We start from the raw sequence: 22,414 nt of genomic DNA on the forward strand, positions 1-22,414 counted from the left end.
GCCCGCGCCCCGCGCCTCCACCGGCCCGCCCCCAGGCAGCCTCCGCCCCCCCGGCAGCCTCCGCCCCCCCGGCAGCCTCCGCCCCCCCCCGGCAGCCTCCGCCCCCCCCGGCAGCCTCCGCCCCCCCCGGCAGCCTCCGCCCCCCCCGGCAGCCTCCGCCCCCCCCGGCAGCCTCCGCCCCCCCCGGCAGCCTCCGCCCCCCCCAGCAGCCTCCGCCCCCCCCAGCAGCCTCCGCCCCCCCCGGCAGCCTCCGCCCCCAGGCAGCCTCCGCCCCCAGGCAGCCTCCGCCCCCAGGCAGCCTCTCTGTCCCTCAGCAACAATCCCTCCCTCGTCAGCAGAACATTTCCACCCCTCCCTAGTAACAGCATTAAATAAATCAACCCCTTGGATAAGCCTAACATCTGTTCACTCCCCACTATGCTTCCGTAAGCTAGCCCGCCCAGCTAGCTTGGTGGCCCTCACCCCTGGCGCCAGACAATCTCCCACCTATTGTCCCTTCCCCTCCCTCACCCCCGCTCATACATACATATTCAAATGAAAAACAATTCCAACATAATTGTCCGACAGAAATGAAAAAAAACAAACCCTAGTGGAGCTCAAAGGAAAAGGTCAAGCAAAAGATCCAGCATCTGAACAAACACACCTACATCCCCCAACAGTGCAAATACAAACTTTTACCTCACACAGCTCTGCAGCTGGTCCCAGATCCATACAGCAGGCATTACAAATAATGTCCGAAAAAACCCACGAAACAAGAAACTTTTTCTTTGCAAAACATAAACGCTACAGTCAAGTTCCAAGTTCTCAGTCCGACACTAGTCCTTTGCTTTTCACGAAGTCCAGCGCTTCCTCTGGCGACTCAAAATAGAAATGTTGTTCCTCGTATGTGACCCAAAGACGGGCCGGGTACAACAGCCCGAACTTCACCTTTTTCTTGAAAAGGGTCGACCTGATCTGATTGAATCCCGCTCTTCTCGTGGCCACCTCCGCACTCAGGTCTTGATAGATCCGTGGGGTACTGTTCCACTTGCAACTCCATGTCTGCTTGGCCCACTGTAAAACACGCTCCTTATCCAGATATCTGTGGAACCTCACCACTATTGCCCTCGGGGGGTCTCCCATTCGCAGCTTCCTCGTGAGCACTCTGTGAGCCCTGTCCACCTCCAATGGTCGGGGGAATGCCCCATCCCCCAACAGCTTTTCGAACATGGCCGCTATATATACCCCAGTGTCCGCTCCTTCGGATCCCTCCGGGAGCCCAACGATCCAAAGGCTCTGCTGGCGGGACCTGTTCTCTAGGTCCTCCACCTTATCCAGGAGCCTTTTCTGCTGGTCTCTTAACATGCCCATCTCCAACTCCACCGCTGTTTGATGTTCCTCCTGGTCAGCCAGCGCCTTCTCTACTTTCTGGATCGCCTGATCTTGGGCATCCAATCTAAGTTCCAGCCCAGAAATTGCCTCTTTAATCGGGTCCAAGAGTCCTGCTTCTGCTTGGCGAAGCCCTCCTGGATAACTTGCATCAACTGCTCTGTTGACCGCTGGGTCGACAAGCCAGAGGTCCAGTCCTCTGCCAAACTTCCTCCCGGTGCAGCTTCAACCCAAGCCTTCTCTGTCTTTCTGTTTCTGCCTTTACGAGCACTTCTAATCCTCCTCTCCATGCACCGATGTGGGAATTCAGTTCACAATTGCCTCTGTTATCAATTTTTCAAATCAAGTCTGGTAAAAAAAATCGGGGGAAAAGGTCCAAAAGTAATCGGGGGGAAAGGTCCAAAAGTCCGACCCGAGCGGGAGCCACCAAATGTGTGACTTGCTCCTTCACAGCCGCCACCGGAAGTCTCCACCTTCCCATTAATTGACAATGTTTTTTAAATTCAATTTTTGGGCCATGTGGGCACTGCTGGCTGGGCCAGTATTTGTTGCCCATCCCAAATTGCCCTCAAGATGGTGGTGGTGAGCTGCCTTCTCGAGATGCTGCAGTCCATGTCGTGTCGGCACACCCACAGTGCTATTAGGTAGAGCTCCAGGATTTTGACCCAGTGACAGTAAAAGAATGGCACAAGTTAGGATGGGGAGTGACGTGGAGGTGGCGGTGCTCCCAGGTATCTGCTGCCCTTGTCCTTCTAGGTGGTTGTGGGGTTGGAAGGAGCCTTGGTGAGTTCCTCCTGTGCATCTTGTAGATGGTACACACTGCTGCTACTGTGCAACGGTGGTGAAGGGAGTGAATATTTGTGGAAGGGGTGCCAATCAAGCAGGCTCCTTTGTCCTGCATGTTGTTGAGCTTGTGTGTGTTGTTGGAGCTGCACTCATCCAGGCAAGAGGGGAGCATTCCATCACTCCTGACTTGTGCCTTGCAGTGGTAAACAAAGCTTTGGGGAGTCAGGGGACAAGTTATTCGCCGCAGAATTCCTAGTCTCTGACTTTGCTCTTGTGGCCACAGTATTTATATGGCTAGTCCAGTTCAGTGTCTGGTCAATGGTCGCCCCCAGGATGTTGATAATGGTGGATTCAGTGATGGGTAATGCTATTGAATGTCAAGGGGGTGATGGCTTGATTCTCGCTTATTGGAAATTATCATTTCCTGGCTCTTGTGTGGCATGAATGTTACTTGCTGCTTGTCAGCTTAAGCCAGGATATTGTCCAGGTCTTGCTGCATTTGCATGGACTACTTCAGTGTCTGAGGAGTCATGAATGGTGCTGAACACTGTGCAATCATCAGCGAACATCCCCATATCTGACAATGTGATAGAAGCAAGATCATTGATGAAGCAGTTGAAGACGGTTGGGCCTAGGACACTACCCTGGGGAACTCCTGCAGTGATATCTCAGGACTAAGACGAATGACCTCCAACAACCATCTTCCTTGATGCTAGTTTATGACTCCAGCCAGTGGAGAATTTTCCCTGAATCACACTGACTCCAATTTTGTTACGGCTCCTTGATGCCTTACTTGATCAAATGCTGCCTTGATGTCAAGGGCAGTCATTCTCACTTCACCTCTTTAGTTCAGCTATCTTGTCCACGTTTGAACCAAGGTTGTAATGACGTCAGGATCTGAAATGATCCTGGTGGAACCCAAATCAAGTGTCAGTGAGCAGGTTATCAAGTGTCGCTTGATAGCATTGATGATGACTCCTTCTATAACTTGACTGATGATTGAGTGTAAACTAATAGGTCTGTAATTGGCCAGGTTGGATTTGTCCTGCTTTGTGTGTACAGGACCAACCTGGGCAATTTTCCACATTGCTGGGTAGATGCCAGTTGTTGTAGCTGTATTGGAACAGCTATACCAGGGGCGCGGCAAGTTCTGGAGCCCAAGTCTTCAATACTATTGCCAAGGAATGTCAGGGCCCATAGACTTTGCAGGATCCTGTGCCTTCAGTCGTTTCTTGATATGACGTGGAGTGAATCGAATTGGCTGAAGACTGGCATCTGTGATGCTGGAGACCTCTGGAGGAGACCGAGATGGATCATCACTCAACATTTCCGGTTGAATATTACGGCAAATGCTTCCACCTCGTCTTTTGCACTGATGTGCTGGGCCCCTCCATCATTGAGGATGGGGATAGTTTTGGAAACTCCTCCTCCAGTGAGTTGTTTAATTGTCCACCACCTTTCACAACTGGATGTGGCAGTACTAAAAAAACGTAGATTTCATCGGTTGGCTGCCGGATCGCTTAACTTTGTCCATCCCTTGCTGCTTATGTTGTTTGGCATGCAAGTAGTTGTGTTGTAGTTTCACCAGGGTGATACCTCATTTACAGTATGCCTGGTGTTGCTCCTAGCATACCTTCCTGCGCTCTTCGTTAAACCAGGGTTGATCCCCTGGCTTGGTCGTAATGGTAGAGTGCGAGATATGCTGGACCATGAGGTTACAGATTGTGGTCGAGTACAATTCTGCTGCTGCTCATGGCCCAGTCTTGAGTTGTTCTGTTCCGAATCTATCCCGTTTAGCATGATGGCAACGCTACACAACACAATGGAGGATATCCTCAATGTGAAGATGGGACTTTTTCTCCACAAGGATTGTGCGGTGGTCACTTTTACGGATAACATCATGGACAGATGTATCTGCAGCAGGCAAATTGGTGAGGATGAGGATGCTTTTCCCTCTTGGTGGTTCTTTCACCACTTGTCGCAGACCCACTCTAGCATGTCATTTTGGACTCGGACAGCTTGGTCAGTAGTGGTGCAACCGAGCCACTCTTGATGATCGATATTGAAGTCCCCTTCCCAGAGTACATTCTGTGCTCTTGCTAAGTGGTGTTCAACATGGAGGAGTGCTGCTTTATCAGCGGAGGATGGATGGTACGTGGTAATCAGCAAGAGGTTTCCTTGCCCGTGTGTGATCTGAAGACTTCATGGGGTCTGGTGTTGATATTGAGGAGTCCCAGGTCAACTCCCTCCCTACTGCTGGGATGGTGATAGTGGTGTTTGGGATGTTATCTGTAATGTATGATTCCTTGAATATGACTTGTCTGCGAGACAGCTTTCCCAATTTTGGCACAATCCCCCAGATGTTAGTAAGGACTTTGCAGGGTCGACCGGGCTGGGTTTGCCGTTGTCATTTCCTGTGCCTAGTTCGATGCCGGGTGGTCTGTCCGGTTACTTTTCTTTTTTAATGACTTTCTCGCAGTTTGAAACAACTGGCATGCTGGGCCATTTCAGGGGACATTTAAGAGTCAACCATATTGCTGTGTTTCTGGAATTACATTTAGGTCAGCATTAGTTAAGCAGCTGGGATTTTTACAACAATGTTTCCATGGTCATCATTTAATTCCAGATATTTATTGGATTCAATTTCTACCAACTACCATGGTGGGATTCAAACCCAGGTCCCCATAGTATTACCCTGGGTCTCTGGATCATCAGTCCAGTGACGATATCCACTAGACCACCACCTCCACCTGGATCTTTGATATGTCTTTCTTTAAAGAAACTATTTAATTTGTTGCTTCAGTGTCAATTTGCATATGCGCCCCTAAAGAATCATCGGTATTCTATTGAGTAAGACGTGTTATACTGTACTTGCACGAAGAGTCCAGTAACAGCAAGAGAATTTCTAAATAACAACAAATCACAAGTGAAGTATCAAAACCTTTGGAATTACCTAAAAAGTTTTAATTAATTAATTTAAAATGAGGGGTCACCCTTAGAGAACAGATGATGAGAATTATGTTTTTCTCAAGAGGGTTGTGCAACTTTGTAACTCTGCCTCAGAAGGTGGTGGAAGTGGGGTCACTGAATATTTACACGGTGGAGGGAGATAGATTCTTGTTTGGCAATGGAAATCAAAGGTTATCAGGGGTGGATGAGAATGTGGAACTCAAACACAAACCGATCAACCCTGATCTTATTGAATGGCGGAGCAGGATCGAGGGGCTATTTCTGCTCTTATTTCGTATATTTATTGAAAATGAAAATCAAATTTGGATGCAGAAAAACACAATCTCTCTCACTGGCTATCTTGCTTGAGCTGAAATTAAATAACTGATAAACATAATCCATCTCCAGGCTTGTGAAACAGAGGATAGTTTAAACTGTGTAATTCCATTAGCTGGGGCGCACGGGTTTCGGATCCAGCTCATGAATTTTGCATCCAAATCAGAAGCAATATTGCGCCAACATTAAGAGGGGACAACTGGCTGGAAAACAAGTAACCTTTGGGCTGCAGATGACCAGAAAGGTTGAGAAATGACTAAATCCATTATGTGAGTGAACAGTCAAACTCTGTTGTGCCCCGTTTCTAACTCCAAACTGTTTTGAATAGGAATCTGAATGGAATCTATCCCATTTATGTGGAAGAGTTGATCACATAAAACCTTTAGCGACTGTGCATGTGCAATCGTGGGCACACATTGTTTTGAAGGTCATTTCAGGCCACAGACTGGAGAAAGTCCATCACTGCACAACTGGTTTTAAGGCCAGGTTAAGTCTTCCGCATCCGTGACCATGAAGTAAGGCTGGCTAAGCCAGAAGCACATTTTTTATACTTAATGCGCGTGGCTCCGGACAAGGAGACGAGCAAAATATCTTCAGGTCCTCCAGCAGCAGGAACACAAACTCATTTTCATTCTGAAATGCTGTCGAATTTAGGTCTGCTAAGTGGCAGTAAAGTAAAAGGGGCGTAAGATCCATACACAGAATCTAGGCTTATGTACCCTTGAAAAGTCACAAACCACAGAATTTGTACAGTGCAGAAGGATGCCGATTTGACCTTTGTGCCTGCACTGGTTCTCTGAATGAGCAATTTATTCAGTGCCATTCTCCCACCTTCTCATAACTCTGCACATTAATTTTCAGATAACAGTCTAATTCACTTTTGGATGCTTCAATTGAACCTGCCGCTACACACTCTGTGGCAAAGCATTCCAGCCCTTCACCACTTACTGCATGAAAAAGATTTCCCTCATATCACTTTTACAAATTACCTGGAGTCTGTGCCCTCTCATTCTCACTGTGGGAACAGTTTCTGTCGGTCTACTGTGTCCAGACCTCTCGTCAAATCCCCTCTATGTTTGTTTCTCCTAAGAAATTAGTCCCAACTTCTCCAACCTATCTTCATAACTGAAGTTTCTCAGCTCTGAAACCATTCTTGTGAATCTTTTCTGCACTCTCTCCAATGCCTTCACATCTTTACTAAAGTGCGGTGCCCAGAACAGGATACAATTGGATGTGCTAGTGAGACACTTTGTGGATGCTAGTGGTATTACATGTTGCATCATAAATACTTGCAATAAAATAAAAAATACATTGAATGGTAAACACTGGCCTGAAATTTCTTTGATGGCATAATCGGAAGTCTATGTCAAAATTTACACCGATTAGGCGGTTTGGTATTTACAAGTATTTTCTGTCCAACTCAACAGCTTAGAGAGTAAAAACCACCATAAAGAAGCAGAAATCACTAAGTGGGGCTTAAAAAGTCTTGAACAACCTGAGCATTTTCATTCTTTAATATTTATACTTGAAGAATGACAATGTTTAAATACATTTGGGGGCAGCACGGTGGCGCAGTGGGTTAGCCCTGCAGCCTCACGGCGCCGAGGTCCCAGGTTTGATCCCGGCTCTGGGTCACTGTCTGTGTGGAGTTTGCACATTCTCCCAGTGTTTGTGTGGGTTTCGCCCCCACAACCCAAAGATGTGCAAGGTAGGTGGATTGGCCACGTTAAATTGCCCCTTAATTGGAAAAAAATAATTGGGTACTCTAAATCTATTTTAATAAATACAATCAAAGCGTTCCACTTTTTAATGTTAGTCAGTTGTCCTATATATGTGTCCAAGGATCCAAATTATACAGTGCAAGTTACAGTTTGGATAATTTTTGAAGTGCCACAGGTGGAGAGTTTGACTCTGTGCCAAGCGCTGCCAGCACTCAGCAATCTGAGAGAAAAATGACGGATGTGGGAATTCAGCATCCAACCCTCTCACAGAGAAAGCAAACTTTGATCAGCGCTATATGGTGGGCTCGGGAGGTTGAAATGAGAGGATAAAGGCTGGGTAAAACTAATTTCAGGAGTCTCCAAAAGTACGGCAGATTTCATAGAATTTACAGTGCAGAAGGAGGCCATTCAGCCCATCGAGTCTACACGGGCCCCTGAAAGAGCACCCTACCCAAGCCCATACCTCCACTCTATCCCCGTAACCCAGCAACCCCACCTAACTTTTGAGACTACAGGACAATTTAGCGTGGCCAATTCACCTAACCTGCACATTTTTGGCCTGTGGGAGGAAACCAGAGCACCCAGAGGAAACTCACACAGGCACGGGGAAAATGTGCAGACTCCGCACAGACAGTGACCCAAGCCGGGAATCGAACCCGGGTCCCTGGTGCTATGAAGTAACAGCGCTAAGCACTGTGCTACCTTGCCGCCCCTTTTTTTAAGCCTTATTTTATATCAATTACTCAGTGTCAAGAAGTAGCAATATTGTAACACTCTGAACAATTCACCGGTAAATTGTAATTGAAGAAATATGTTTAAGGGCACAACAAGAATAAGACACAATGCATAAACTCACCCTAGATGCCGATCTGGTGTCATGTTGTAATCACCCTACAAATATGTAAACCAAAATAAACACAATCAGAGATGTAAAAGCCAACTTGTAAAGGAAATTCAAGTAGATACTAATGTTTTGTTGGTGAGATTTGTCTCAGCATCCTTTATAATAATAATAATAATAATAATAATAATAATAATAATAATAATAATAATCGCTTATTGTCACGCGTAGGCTTCAATGAAGTTACTGTGAAAAGCCCCTAGTCGCCACATTCCGCCGCCTGTTCGAGGAGGCCGGTACGGGAATTGAACCCGCGCTGCTGGTCTTGTTCTGCATTAGAAGCCAGTTGTTAAGCCTACTGTGCTAAACCAACCCATAATTTAAATAAATTGAAGATCCAGTGCTTCCACGCAGGTTTCACTGGGTCATGATAAATGACCTCAGCACCTTTTGGACTAGACTTCAGCTGTTTCATTAATGACCTCCTTCCAACTTAAGGTCACAAGCTGGGATGTTTGCTGATTATTGTCCAATTTCATTCACAACTCCTCAGATACTGAAGCAGAACATGTCTGCATGCAGCAAGACCTGGACAACATTCAATTTTGAATAAGCAGCAAGTAACATTTATATCACACAAATGCCAAGGAAGCACCACTTCCAACAAGTTAGAATCTAACTATCTTTCCTTGACAATCAACGGCATTACCATCGCTGAATTCCCCCACCATTATCCTTGACCAGAAATGTGACTGGACCAACTTGGGAAGGACCATAACTACAAGAGCAGGTCAGAAGCTGGGAATTCTGTGCTGAGTAACTCACTTCCTGTCTCCTTTCCACCTGCTAATTGTGTATTAATGGTGATTAATTGTATGCAGTTGATGAGCATTAAATGGCGTTCAAGAGGCACATACAAACTGTGGTTGAGTTATTAGGTGTATACTTGTAATGTTTCACTCTCTAAATAAATGTAAAACTGAGTAAAGATTGTCTCCAGTATTATCCTTCAGCAGCTGGCTTTGAGGATTAAACACTACCATATAGAAGGCACAAGTCAGGAGTGTGATGGATTACTCGCCACTTGCCCGGATGAGTATAGATCCAGCAACACAGAAGACACTTGATATCAACCAAGACAAAGTAGCCTGCTTGACTGGAACCCCATCTACCACCTTAAACATTCACTCACTCTACCACTGAAGTACATACAGTAGCAGCAGTGTGTACCATCGACAAGATGCAGTGCAGCAGTTTGTCAGGCCTCCTTCAATAGCATCTTCCAAACTCTTAACTTCTACCACCGAGAAGGACAAGGGCAGCACATACAAGTTCTCCGCCAAACCACACACCATCCTGATTTGGAACTATATCACCGTTTCCTTCACTGATGCTGGGGCAAAATCCTGAAACTCTCTCTCTAACAGCATTGTGGGTGTATCTACTCCGCATGGACTGCCGTGGTTCAAAAAGGCAGCTCACCACCACCTTCTCAAGGGCAATTGGCTTTGGAGAGACTGCAGTTTTGGATTACCCGAATGATACTGGCATCCAAGTGCTAAATTATGAGAAGAAATTGTGCAACATCGGGAACTCCCTGGAATTTAAGATGTGATGTTATTGACTCAAAGGTGGTAGAAATTTGGAACGCTCTCCTGCAAATGGCAATTGATGCTGGGTCTGCTGCCAATTTTAAATCTGGGATTGATATTTACCAAAGCTATTTGGATTTGATCAGCAAATATATAGGACAGGACTGAATGGAAAAGTTTCTAAGGGGATCAGCGGTTATGTGGAGAAGGCAGGAGAATGGGGATGAGAAAAATATCAGCCATGATTAAATGGCGGAGCAGACTCGATGGGCCGAGTGGCCTAATTCTGCTCCTATGTCTTATAATTAGAAATGGACAAGAAATGCTGGCCTAGCCAGCAACGCTCACTTCCCATGAATGAATGGGGAAAAGAAGTAGACAAGAATATCCAGCATAAGTTCCATCCTAAATTTGTATCTGGTGACCCTTGTTGGAAAATGTGAATGTGTAAATGGGCAAGGATACATGGTTGTGATGTCCTCCCCCCATGATTCGGTCATTTTTCAGTGTGCTCAGTGTAAGTACGCACATGAACAATACTGCAGATCACTACTATTAATAGAACCATAGTCCAGCATCAGCAGCTTCAGTAAAGGTGAAAGTAAAATTAACAGGATAAAAGCAGTATAAACGTGATCAGGATACTGCATATCACTGCGTAAGAGGAGAAAGCCACTCAGCCCCTCGAGACAGCTCCGCCATTCAATAAGCTCATGGCTGCTCTAACTGCGGCCTCAACCCCACTTTCCTGCTCCCGTAACCCTCGACTTGCTTGTTAATCAAAAATCTAACCCAGCTCTGAATACATTCAATTACCCAGTCTCCATTGGTCTTTTCCCCAAGAATTCCACAAATGACCCAGAGGGAAAAATAACATTCTCTTCATCTCAAGTCTTAAGTGGGAGGCCCTTAATTTTTAAACTGTGTCCCCGAGTTCTGGACTTCCCCACAAGGGGAAACATCCACTCAGCATTCACCCTGTCAAGTCTCCTTAAGATATGTTCACCACTTATTCTTCTAAACTCCAATGGATACTGGCCTGACCTGATCAATCTTTCTTCATATGATAACCCCTTCATCCCAGGAATCAGTGGAGTGAACCTTCACTGAACTGCTTCTAATGCAATTATATCCTTTCTTAAATAAGGAGATCAAAACAACACACTACTCCAGATGCAGGCTAATGAAGGCCCTTTACCAGCTGTAGCAACACTTCCCGACTTACTCGATTCCTCTTGCAATGAAAGCCAACATTCCATTCGCCTTCCTAATCACTCACTGTGCCTACATACTAACATTTTGTGATCCATGTAGGAGGGCACCCAAATCCTTCTGTATCGGAGAGAGTTCTGTAATCTCTCTCTATACAAATAATATGCTGCTTTTCGATCTGTCCTGCCAAAAGTTCACATTTTCCCATATGATTCTCTCTCTGCCAATTTTTTGCTCATTCATTTAATCTATCTAGATCCCTTTACATTCCCATCCATCTGTGTCACCGGCAAATTTAGCTACAATACATTCGGTCGCTTCATCCAAGTCATCGATATAAATTGTACATCAATGTAGACTTCTCCCAAGTGTATCTGTCACTATGATTGTCACCTTGGATTATATAAACAGTTCAGTGCATGGAGGCATTGGACTACCTCTTGTGATTATCCATATCCAAGATGGCACAGCTTGTAAAAATCAATATCCAATCAGAATACTTAGTCCTGAAGCAATTGTTTCGCATTACATCCTTGTAGTAACGAATGGTGCTGTGCCTGAGGTTTGTTCATACTCACGGTATACACCACTGATTCGGAGCCCACACGGATTTGAACCATGGCTGCACCTAGCACATGTCCAGCATAATATGCTTTAATTTCGAGTTCATCATCAACCTGGAAGATCATTCCAAAATACAAATTGATTATTTTCTAATTCAGACAGTTCTCGCAACTCTGTTTTCAGCATGGGCCCTGGGTATGGTGGCAGGCAGTATAGATGAAAGGTCAATGAATCAGTCTGTACTGCAAGCAAGGGACAGCTGAGTAGAAAATCCTTTTACTATGAGTAACATTCAAACAAAAGTCCGATCTAAGATGCCATAAGCCTGGAGATCAAAGATTTGGATGTTATCTACATATCCTGTGTATCTGCTCTTCTAGCGCAAGTTAATATTTTGAACTTTTTAAACAAAAGTAGCCAACACGTTGCTTACCTGTACAGTTTGATGCAAATGAACAGCTACAACTTTCTTCATGCAGTCTTTGATCATCTGAGAAGTAAAGAAGTTTGTCTCTCCTTTCTTATCAACTGTAATCTTGCGATAATCTTCTAGAAGGATTGGGCAAATGGCTTTTGTAGGGTGGGTCATGTATATAGGACCGTCATAGCCAATCATCTCACTCATATAAGGAAGGGCACCACAGTGATCCAGGTGGAAATGACTAAGAAGAGTACAGATTGTATTATTAAACATGACAGCAAGGGTACGTTTCCAGACATGTTGAAAACTTAGGGTTAACTTTACAAAATGCTTGCTGTTGAGAGATCAAGGCTCGGACATCATTGGCTCACCTATCACCTACATTGCTGAAGAATCCCTTTTGGATTTATTTAGTCTCTTCATTATATATACAATGATTGGAGGGTGTTGTTACAGGCCATAAGTAAAAAGCAGATTGTATACGGAACGGAAGTCCATTGCAGCGCCCAAAAATAATCCTTACATTTTCAAAATAATAGCAAAACCAACATTAAATCTTTGGGGACTAAAATCATTCTTGGTGACAGCAAAATACTGCAGATACTTGAAATCTGAAATGAAAGCAGGGAATGCTGGAAACACTCAGCAGGTCCGGCAGTGAACAAAATTCAACACAAACACCACAGCCAAAAAGTGAGATCTCAGCTAACGAGGGTAGCTCATGAGAGTAATGTTTACCTGATGATAACACAATCGAGAAATTCTGTCAGCCTTCCATTTTGAGTTATATAGGAGAAATCAGGAAAGCGTCTCTGGAATAACAAGAAGAAGCAATAAATCACAAACAACTGGACAGTGCTGTAGAAAGCAGGAAAGTCCTGGTTCAACTCCCAGTTTGTGCTGCTACTGCAGCTGGGGAACAACTGGCAAGCTTACAGGCAGAAAGGAGGTCATTTGGCCATCAGATTGTGCTGCCATTTTACTAATGTCACTATCCTCGCCCCTCCCCATTGTCATCTATCTTCCTCTGCTCCAAAGATTTATCCAAGCTCGTGTTAAAAGATGCAAAGGAGTCTTCTAGCCTGTGGTACGTCCCAGCAACCTTCCAGATAAAGACATTTCCTTTGACCTCTCTGCTTATCCTTCAGGGAAAAATGAGAGGGCTTCTGCATTTAATCGTAACACAGAAACGTGTGCTGAAAAGGTAAGTGGGAAAATGGTGCATGAAGGCAGGAATCAGGCTCATCTGTTCTACCCATCGTGATTAAGCACCCTCCCTACAATCATGGAGGGTAGTGTTGTTATTTAAATGCTCTGAGCAAAGGATCCTTGCCCAGTGGGGCTGCACTATTGGAAATCTAGGCACGGCCTTGCCTCATTGTCCAGCCGTTTACTTAAAAGCACCGCATTCGCCTGAACTTCAGCCAAGTGCTCAGAAAGGGCCAGACTTCCTATTGGAAGAACAAAGTCATAAAATCACCAGGGGTAGTACATCATCAGAGAACATCCAGTCGCAAGAAGAGGTGATTGAATAAAGAAAAAGGATGAAAGAAATTACTTTGAGATTCGTGTGCATTTGTAAGCACATTAGAATCTCATCTAGGGACGAAGTCCGATCCCACCCACGGATGAAGTGGTTTTTACGGTCGGCATGGTAGCATAGTGGTTAGCACTGTTGCTTCACAGTTCCAGGATCCCAGGTTCGATTCCCGGCTTGGGTCACTGTCTGTGTGGAGTCTGCACGTTCTCCCTGTGTCTGCATGGGTTTCCTCCAGATGTTCCGGTTTCCTCCCACAAGTCCCCAAAGACGTGCTGTTAGATAACTTGGACAATCTGAATTCTCCCTCTGTGTACCCGAACAGGCACCGGAATGTGGCGACTAGGGGCTTTTCACAGTAACTACATTGCAGTGTTAATGTATGCCTACTTGTGACAATAAAGATCATTATTAAAGTGTTCCCTATCTATTGTCCCTAGCTGTGGAAAGGGAAAAATTAAAATTTGTTGTAGCAAGCAGTCCTTGTACTGAAATATTGAAATTTCTGATTCTGCTCGTGATGTAGTCATGACTCACAGTTCATTCACAACATGGCAAGTACAGTCTGTAAGCAATGGGCTCAATTTAAATGCTAATCCTGAAGTCTGCACTTTTCATTTGCAGTTACAGCACAAACCACTGCTGAATATACTTATTATTTCTCTGCCATCTTTAATTCCACCGATAGTTTTATGGAAATTTCAGGGATTGAACTTGCATAAACTATACATCTTCAAAAGACAGGTTCAGACGGTCACAATGTGTGGAGTTGAAGTTGAACAAAAAAATCTTATTCTACCTTAGAAATAGAAGCTATACATAAATTATCAAGCTCATTAGTTTCCCTGACCTATTTATTCCACAAATAGCTGACCCACATACACTAGGGTAGCCCCAGGTTTGATCGTCAGTCTAAGCTAAGATAGCTGATCTAAGCTGGAAGGCAGTTGTGCAAGAACCCAAATCTGCCTGATTTCATCCCATGTTCAAAGAGAACGGGACGAGAACATTATCCGCACCCCTTACATTTAAAGACTGGCTGTTGCGGGGGAAATTTGCATACGCAGTTGTGCTCACCCTAACTTGAAGGTGTACCTGAGCAAGAGACTGTAGTTGTTCAAGTGAAGACAAGCATCCAGCAGAAAGCAGTAGTGGAGCTGCTGGTCGGCTGTTGTGGGGGAAATTTGCGTACGCCGTTGTGCTCACCCTAACTTAAAGGTGTACCTGATCAAGAGACCCTAGCAGTTCAAGTGAAGACAAGCATCCAGCAGAGGGCAGTAGAGCGGAGCTGCTGACGGACTGTTGCAGGGGTAATTTGCACACACCATTGTGCGCACCCTAACTTGAAGATGTACCTGAGCAAGAGACCCTAGCTGTTCAAGTGAAGATAAGCTTCCAGCAGAGGGCAGTAGAGCAGAGCTGCTGATTGGTGTATGCAAATTTCCCCCGCAACAGCCAATCAGCATCTCTGCTCTACTGCCCTCTGCTGGAAGCTTATCTTCACTTGAACAGCTAGGGTCTCTTGCTCAGGTACACCTTCAAGTTAGGGTGAGCACAATGGTGTATGCAAATTTCCCCGCAACAGCCATTGTGCTCACCCTAACTTGAAGGTGTACCTGAGCAAGAGACCCTAGCTGTTCAAGTGAAGACAAGCAGCCAGCAGTGGGCAGTAGAGCAGAGCTGCTGATTGGCTGTTGCGGGGGAAATTTGCAAACGCCGTTGTGCTCACCCTAACTTAAAGGTGGTTTGTGGAAGAGCTGTTGTCAAATGACACTTAAACCTGAAACACTTTTTCAGTGTTTCCCTCCCTACCCCCTCCTCTAACCAAAAAAAAAAAAACGCTGTAAAGATCAAGAGGAAGGCTGGAGGGCAGGTAGAAATAGAAAGAAGTTGAACCGTGATGTCACGGACTGCAGGTAAGGGATTGGCTGGTGACTGGTAAGTAGTTTTTCTTTTATTTTCCCTCAGGTGTTATCGTGCAGGGCGCAGAGGTTGCTGAGTGAGTGCTTGCTGAGAAGGGGAGTGAATAACAGGTAAGCTCTTTTTTTATCTAGAGGGGATGGCAGGGAAGGTAGTGCAATGTTCCTCCTGCAGAATGTTTGAGGTGAGGGACGCTGTCAGTGGCCCTGCTGATTTCATCTGTGGGAATTGCACCCATCTCCAGCTCCTCAGAAACCGCGTTAGGGAACTGTAGCTGGATGAACTTCGGATCATTCGGGAGGCAGAGGTGGTCATAGATAGAAGCTTCAGGGATGTAGTTACTCCGAAGAATAAAGATAGATGGGTGACGGTGAGAGGGGCTGGGAGGAAGCAGTCAGTACAGGGATCCCCTGTAGTCGTTCCCCTTAGTAACAAGTATACCGCTTTGGATACTGTTTGGGGGGGGGGGGGGGGGGGCTTACCAGGGGTAAGCCATGGGGTACAGGTCTCTGGCACAGAGTCTGTCCCTGTTGCTCAGAAGGGAAGGGGGGCGAGGAGTAGAGCATTAGTCATTGGAGACTCCATAGTTAGGGGGATAGATAGGAGATTCTGTGGGAACGAGAGAGACTTGCGGTTGGTGTGTTGCCTCCCAGGTGCCAGGATGCGTGATGTCTCGGATCGTGTTTTCGGGATCCTTAAGGGGGAGGGGGAGCAGCCCCAAGTCGTGGTCCATATAGGTACCAACGACATAGGTAGGGATAGGGATGTAAGGCAGGAATTCAGGGAGCTAGGGTGGAAACTTAGATCTAGGACAAACAGAGTTATTATCTCTGGGTTGTTACCCGTGCCACATGATAGCGAGGCGAGGAATAGGGAGAGAGAGGAGTTGAACACGTGGCTACAGGGGTGGTACAGGAGGGAAGGTTTCAGAGTTCTGGATAATTGGGGCTCATTCTGGGGTCGGTGGGACCTCTACAAACGGGATGGTCTACACCTGAACCAGAGGGGTATCAATATCCTGGGGGGGGAATTTGCTAATGCTCTTCGGGAGGGTTTAAACTAGTTCAGCAGGGGCTTGGGAACCTGAATTGTAGCTCCAGTATACAGGAGGTTGAGAGTAGTGAGGTCATGAGTAAGATTTCAAAGTTGCAGGAGTGTACCGGCAGGCATGAAGGTGGTTTAAAGTGTGTCTTCTTCAATGCCAGGAGCATCCGGAATAAGGTGGGTGAACTTGCGGCATGGGTTGGTACCTGGGACAGGAATGGTTGTTGCAGGTGCCGGGGTTTAGATATTTCAGTAAGCGCAGGGAAGGTGGTAAAAGAGGGGAAGGGGTGGCATTTTAGTCAAGGACAGTATTACGGTGGCAGAAAGGACTTTTGATGAGGACTCATCTACTGAGGTAGTATGGGCTGAGGTTAGAAACAGGAAAGGAGAGGTCACCCTGTTAGGGGTTTTCTATAGGCCTCCGAAAAGTTCCAGAGATGTAGAGGAAAGGATTGCAAAGATGATTCTGGATAGGAGCGAAAGCAACAGGGTAGTTGTTATGGGGGACTTTAACTTTCCAAATATTGACTGCAAACGCTATAGTTCGAGTACTTTAGATGGGTCCGTTTTTGTCCAATGAGTGCAGGAGGGTTTCCTGACACAGTATGTAGATAGGCCAACGAGAGGCGAGGCCATATTGGATTTGGTACTGGGTAATGAACCAGGGCAAGTATGTACCTGTCAGGCAGGGAGGAAGTGGTCGAGCAAGGGAACCGTGGTTTACTAAAGCAGTCGAAACATTTGTCAAGAGGAAGAAGGAGGCTTATGTAAAGATGAGACATGAAGGTTCAGTTAGGGCGCTCGAGTTACAAGTTAGCTAGGAAGGACCTAAAGAGAGAGCTAAGAAGAGCCAGGAGGGGACATGAGAAGTCTTTGGCAGGTAGGATCAAGGATAACCCTAAAGCTTTCTATAGATATGTCAGGAATAAACGAATGACTAGGGTAAGAGTAGGGCCAGTCAAGGACAATAATGGGAAGTTGTGCTTGGAGTCCGAGGAGATAGCAGAGGTGCTAAATGAATATTTTTCGTCAGTATTCACACAGGAAAAAGACAATGTTGTCGAGGAGAATACTGAGATTCAGGTTACTAGACTAGAAGGGCTTGGAGGTTCATAAGGAGGAGGTGTTAGCAACTCTGGAAAGTGTGAAAATAGATAAGTCCCCTGGGCCGGATGGGATTTATCCTAGGATTCTCTGGGAAGCTAGGGAGGAGATTGCTGAGCTTTTGCCTTTGATCTTTAAGTCATCTTCGTCTACAGAATAGTGCCAGAAGACTGGAGGATAGCAAATGTTGTCCCCTTGTTCAAGAAGGGGAGTAGTGACAACCCCGGTAACTATAGACCAGTGAGCCTTACTTCTGTTGTGGGCAAAATCTTGGAAAGGTTTATAAGAGATAGGATGTATAATCATCTGGAAAGGAATAATTTGATTAGAGATAGTCAACACGGTTTTGTGAAGGGTAGGTCGTGCCTCACAAACATTATTGAGTTCTTTGAGAAGGTGACCAAACAGGTGGATGAGGGTAAAGGAGTTGATGTGGTGTTTATGGATTTCAGTAAAGCGTTTGATAAGGTTCCCCACGGTAGGCTACTGCAGAAAATACGGAGGCATGGGATTCAGGGTGATTTAGCAGTTTGGATCAGAAATTGGCTAGCTGGAAGAAGACAAAGGGTGGTGGTTGATGGGAAATGTTCAGACTGGAGTCCAGTTACTGGGGCCACTGCTGTTTGTCATTTTTATAAATGACCTGGAGGGCTTGGAAGGATGGGTGAGTAAATTTGCAGATGACACTAAAGTCGGTGGAATTGTGGACAGTGCGGACGGATGTTACAAGTTACAGAGGGACATAGATAAGCTGCAGCGCTGGGCTGAGAGGTGGCAAATGGAGTTTAATGCAGAAAAGTGTGAGGTGATTCATTTTGGAAGGAATAACAGGAAGACAGAATACTGGGCTAATGGTAAGATTCTTGGCAGTGTGGATGAGCAGAGAGATCTCGGTGTCCATGTACATAGATCCCTGAAAGTTGCCACCCAGGTTGAGAGGGTTGTTAAGAAGGCGTATGGTGTATTAGCTTTTATTGGTAGAGGGATTGAGTTTCGGAGCCATGAGGTCATGTTGCAGCTGTACAAAACTCTGGTGCTGCCGCATTTGGAGTATTGCATGCAATTCTGGTCGCCGCATTAGAGGAAGGATGTAGAAGCATTGGAAAGGGTGCAGAGGAAATTTACCAGAATGTTGCCTGGTATGGAGGGAAGATCTTATGAGGAAAGGCTGAGGGACTTGAGGCTGTTTTCGTTAGAGGGAAGAAGGTTAAGAGGTGACTTAATTGAGGCATACAAGATGATCAGAGGATTGGATAGGGTGGACAGTGAGAGCCTTCTTCCTCGGAGGGTGATGTCTAGCACGAGGGGACATAGCTTTAAATTGAGGGGAGAAAGATATACGGCAGATGTCAGAGGTAGGTTCTTTACTCAGAGAGAAGTAAGGGCGTGGAATGCCCTGCCTGCAACAGTAGTGGACTTGCCAACACTAAGGGCATACAAATGGTCATTGGATAGACATATGGACAATAAGGGAATAGTGTAGGTGGGCTTTAGAGTGGTTTCACAGGTCGGCGCAACATTGAAGGCCGAAGGGCCTGTACTGCTGTAATGTTCTAAAGACAGTTTCAGAGAGCTTGTACTTGTGGAGAGTTTGGAAATTACTATAGATGTTTGGGCACGATGTGAATAGGGGGATATGGGGATAGAGCAGGAAAGCAGAGTTCTGGTATCAGATCAACAATGATCTTATTGAACAGGGGGGTGGGGGTCATACTCCTGCTCCTAATCTTTGTGTTCTTACACTCTCCCTAAGCCTATCAGAACATGTAGGCCAGTGAACTGAAACTAAGGGTCTTTCCTCAGCCTCAGTGTGAATCATTGTCAGCACAGCAGGATGGATGCTGGTTAACTGTCCCCAGTTATGGAGATGCTATGTGTCCAATGATATGGGATGCCTCAAGCTGCAGGAGGCTGGGAGCCCTGCAACACCTCTTCTGGTGAGGCAGCGCGGAGACACAAAAACTGACAAATAAGCTGTATGAATCCAGATTGTGAAATTCCATTATTTAATCATTCTTCAGCTGGTGCTTTTTTGAATTTTCCACTGTTCAATAATTTCATGTACTTACATCATCATTATATCCCATGTGCATTCCACAATCCAGCATCACGTTTTTCCCACCAATTGAGACCAGGATACAGCTGCGACCCACATCTTGGCCCGCCCCTGCAAAAGCAAGGACTCGTCATTTTGTAAGTTCATCATGCAAAGGATTGCATCTATTAAATTGGCTCAACGTCTGCCTTCTTACCCAAAGGTGTGACTTTTATTTCCGGCATTTGCAACCAGATGTCCCTGCACCAAGATCGCTCCGATGAAATCAGTCACTCATCTTAAATTCAGCAAAGCAGATCTGCTAAGTTTAAAACACATCATGAGAGATCACTTGATTCAGCTGTTTACTGTCTGCTATGTACAGATAGGAAAGGGGAGGGAAGAGGAGGATGTCTCTGTGCATCAGGTGGAGAGGGGAAAGGAGTATATCAGTTTGTCTTGAAGTCTGGAGGAAAAATAATACCACCTCCAAGTATCTGTGATAACCTTAGAATCATTTTTTCAACAGCTATATCTCTACAACCTCTTATAAAATGTCTTTCGCAAATACTTATTCAATTTATTTTATTAAAGGCGACACGGTGGCACAGTGGTTAGCACTGCTGCCTCATGGCGCCGAGGACCCGGGTTCGGTCCCAGCCCTGGGTCACTGTCCGTGTGGAGTTTGCACATTCTCCCAGTGTCTGCATGGGTCTCACCCCTGCAACCCAAAAGATGTGCAGGGTAGGTGGATTGGCCATGCTAAATTGCCCCTTAATTGGAAATAAATAATTGGGTACTCTAAATTTATAAAGCAAAAAGAAAAGAAAATCCTTTTATTAAAACAGTTACAGTTTCAACCTCAGTAGCCACTATGTGCGAAAAGGATTCTAACTTTCTCAATCACTCAATACTAAACAAGTGGTGAAATCATAAAAATTTGGAGTTTGTGCTGTCGCCATTTTAACTGAAGCAATTTATTCTTTTTAAAAATAAATTTAGAGTACCCAATTATTTTTTTCCAATTAAGAGGCAATTTAGCGTGACCAAACCACCTAACCTGCACATCTTTGGGTTGTGGGGGTGAAACCCCTGCAGACACAGAGAGAATGTGCAAACTCCAGACTTACAGTGACCTGGGGCTGAGATTAAACACGGGTCTTCAGCGCTGTGAGGCAGCAGCGCTCGCCACGGCACCACCGGGCCGTCCTGAAGCAATCTATTCTAATCAGATTCCCTCTCATATTTCTTTTTACAAAAGTCCATCTCAATTTATTCATTTTTTTAAACCATGATAGTCTCAACCTCAATAGTCAATTCCTGTGTGTGAAAAAGGTTCTGCTAACTTGTCCTGTCATTCTTCCAGTATAATCCTCAATCTTGTGCGTCCCCCCCCCCCCGCTCAATCTTGTGCCACTATGCCAACAACTGGAGACTCTTTTCCACCGTTTACCCGTTAAAATCTCCAAGTCTTGAAAACCTTTATTAAATCTCTAATTCACTTGATTTGCTCCATGAAGAAAGATCCAATTTTTGAGCCGATTGTCCTAACTACAGCTTTTACTTCTGGCATTTTTGTCTGATTACATCTCTGGTGGGACAGTGGTTAGCATTGTTGCCTCCAAGCACCAGGGACCTAGGTTCAATTGCGGCCTCAGATGACTGTGTGTGGAATTTGTACATTCTCCCTGTGTCTGCATGGGTTTCCTCCGGGTGCTCCGGTTTTCTCCCACAGTCCAAAGATATGCGGGTTAGGTGGATTGCTCGTGCTAAATTGCCCATAGTGTCCAAAGGTTCGGTGGGGTTACGAGGTTACAGGGATACGGTGGGGGAGTGGGCCTAGTTAGGGAGTTCTTTCAGGGGGTCAGTATAGACTCAATGGGCTAAATGGCCTTCCTCTATGATTCTATGAAGCAACTTAGGAAATTTTTCAATGCCAACGGTGCTCTATGAACTAAACATGTTGCCTATCATTCTAGTGGAGCTTCAATGTTATGACAGGTGCAAAGCTTTAAACAAATTAACTTCTTACTTTCATATCCAATGTATAAAACCTTAAAACACACCTGTTTTTTATGGGCTTTTCTACCTGCACTCGTTCTCATCGATAAAGATTTTTGTAAAATCAATGGGTGCAGTAACATAGTGGTTACTTGATGACAACAAAAAAAATCCAGAGACCTGGAATAATAATCCAGAGACCTTGGATTCAAATCCCACATTTGGAGTTTGGGAATTTCAATTGGATAGAAAGGATAACGAAAAAATAAAAAGCTGATGTCAGTCAGTGCCAGTAATAGTCATGAAGCTGTCAGGCTATTATGATTTTTTAAAAAACTGCTTCACTATGACGGCCCAAACCCTCATTCATAGGCAATCTGCTCATCATTCAAAAACTGTTTTCAAACACTTATCCAATGATTTTAACTCAAAGCCATGAGTCCCATTAAAAAGGGAGAGCTTGAAAGATTAAAGTGAATCAAATAGACTGTAGTGGTTTGCAGGTGCAGTAAAGATCCATACATTAATGATCTGGAAGAAGGTACTGAAGGCACTATTGCTAAGTTTGCAGATGATACAAAGATCTGTAGAGGGACAGGTAGTATTGAGGAAGCAAGGGGCTGCAGAAGGACTTGGACAAGCTAGGAGAGTGGGCAATGAAGTGGCAAATGAAATACAATGTGGAAAAGTGTGAGGTTATGCACTTTGGAAGGAGGAATTTAGGCATAGACTATTTTCTAAATGGGGAAATGCTTCGGAAAGCAGAAGTACAAAGGGACTTGGGAGTCCTTGTTCACGATTCTCTTAAGGTTAATGTGCAGGTTCAGTCGGCAGTTAAGAAGGCAAATGCAATGTTAGCATTCATGTCAAGAGGGCTAGAACACAAGACCAGGGATGTACTGCTGAGACTGTATAGGGCTCTGGTCACACCCCATTTGGAGTATTGTGAGCAGTTTTGGGCCCCATATCTAAGGAAGGATGTG

The 22,414-nt window shown here is 45.2% G+C and overlaps 1 protein-coding gene across 5 annotated transcripts in view; it reads right to left on the reverse strand.

Annotated features, from left to right (window-relative positions):
- Positions 1-22,414, reverse strand: part of ints11 (integrator complex subunit 11) — a 73,314-nt gene that overhangs the window by 49,692 nt on the left and 1,208 nt on the right. For 3 of the 5 annotated variants that reach the window (XM_072478229.1, XM_072478224.1, XM_072478226.1), the window contains exons 2-7: positions 19,648-19,749; positions 19,465-19,562; positions 12,529-12,602; positions 11,803-12,031; positions 11,384-11,482; positions 8,017-8,051 (exon numbers count right to left, since the gene is read on the reverse strand). In XM_072478229.1, the coding sequence (XP_072334330.1) occupies positions 8,017-8,051; positions 11,384-11,482; positions 11,803-12,031; positions 12,529-12,602; positions 19,465-19,562; positions 19,648-19,675 (563 nt within the window). In that variant the 5' untranslated portion in view covers positions 19,676-19,749. Of the gene's footprint in view, positions 1-8,016; positions 8,052-11,383; positions 11,483-11,802; positions 12,032-12,528; positions 12,603-19,464; positions 19,563-19,647; positions 19,753-22,414 lie in introns of all 5 variants that reach the window. The other 2 variants (XM_072478225.1, XM_072478227.1) reach the window with 1 other exon arrangement.

This window comes from Scyliorhinus torazame, chromosome 16 (assembly GCF_047496885.1).
Source record: "Scyliorhinus torazame isolate Kashiwa2021f chromosome 16, sScyTor2.1, whole genome shotgun sequence".
NCBI classification, from domain to species: domain Eukaryota; kingdom Metazoa; phylum Chordata; class Chondrichthyes; order Carcharhiniformes; family Scyliorhinidae; genus Scyliorhinus; species Scyliorhinus torazame.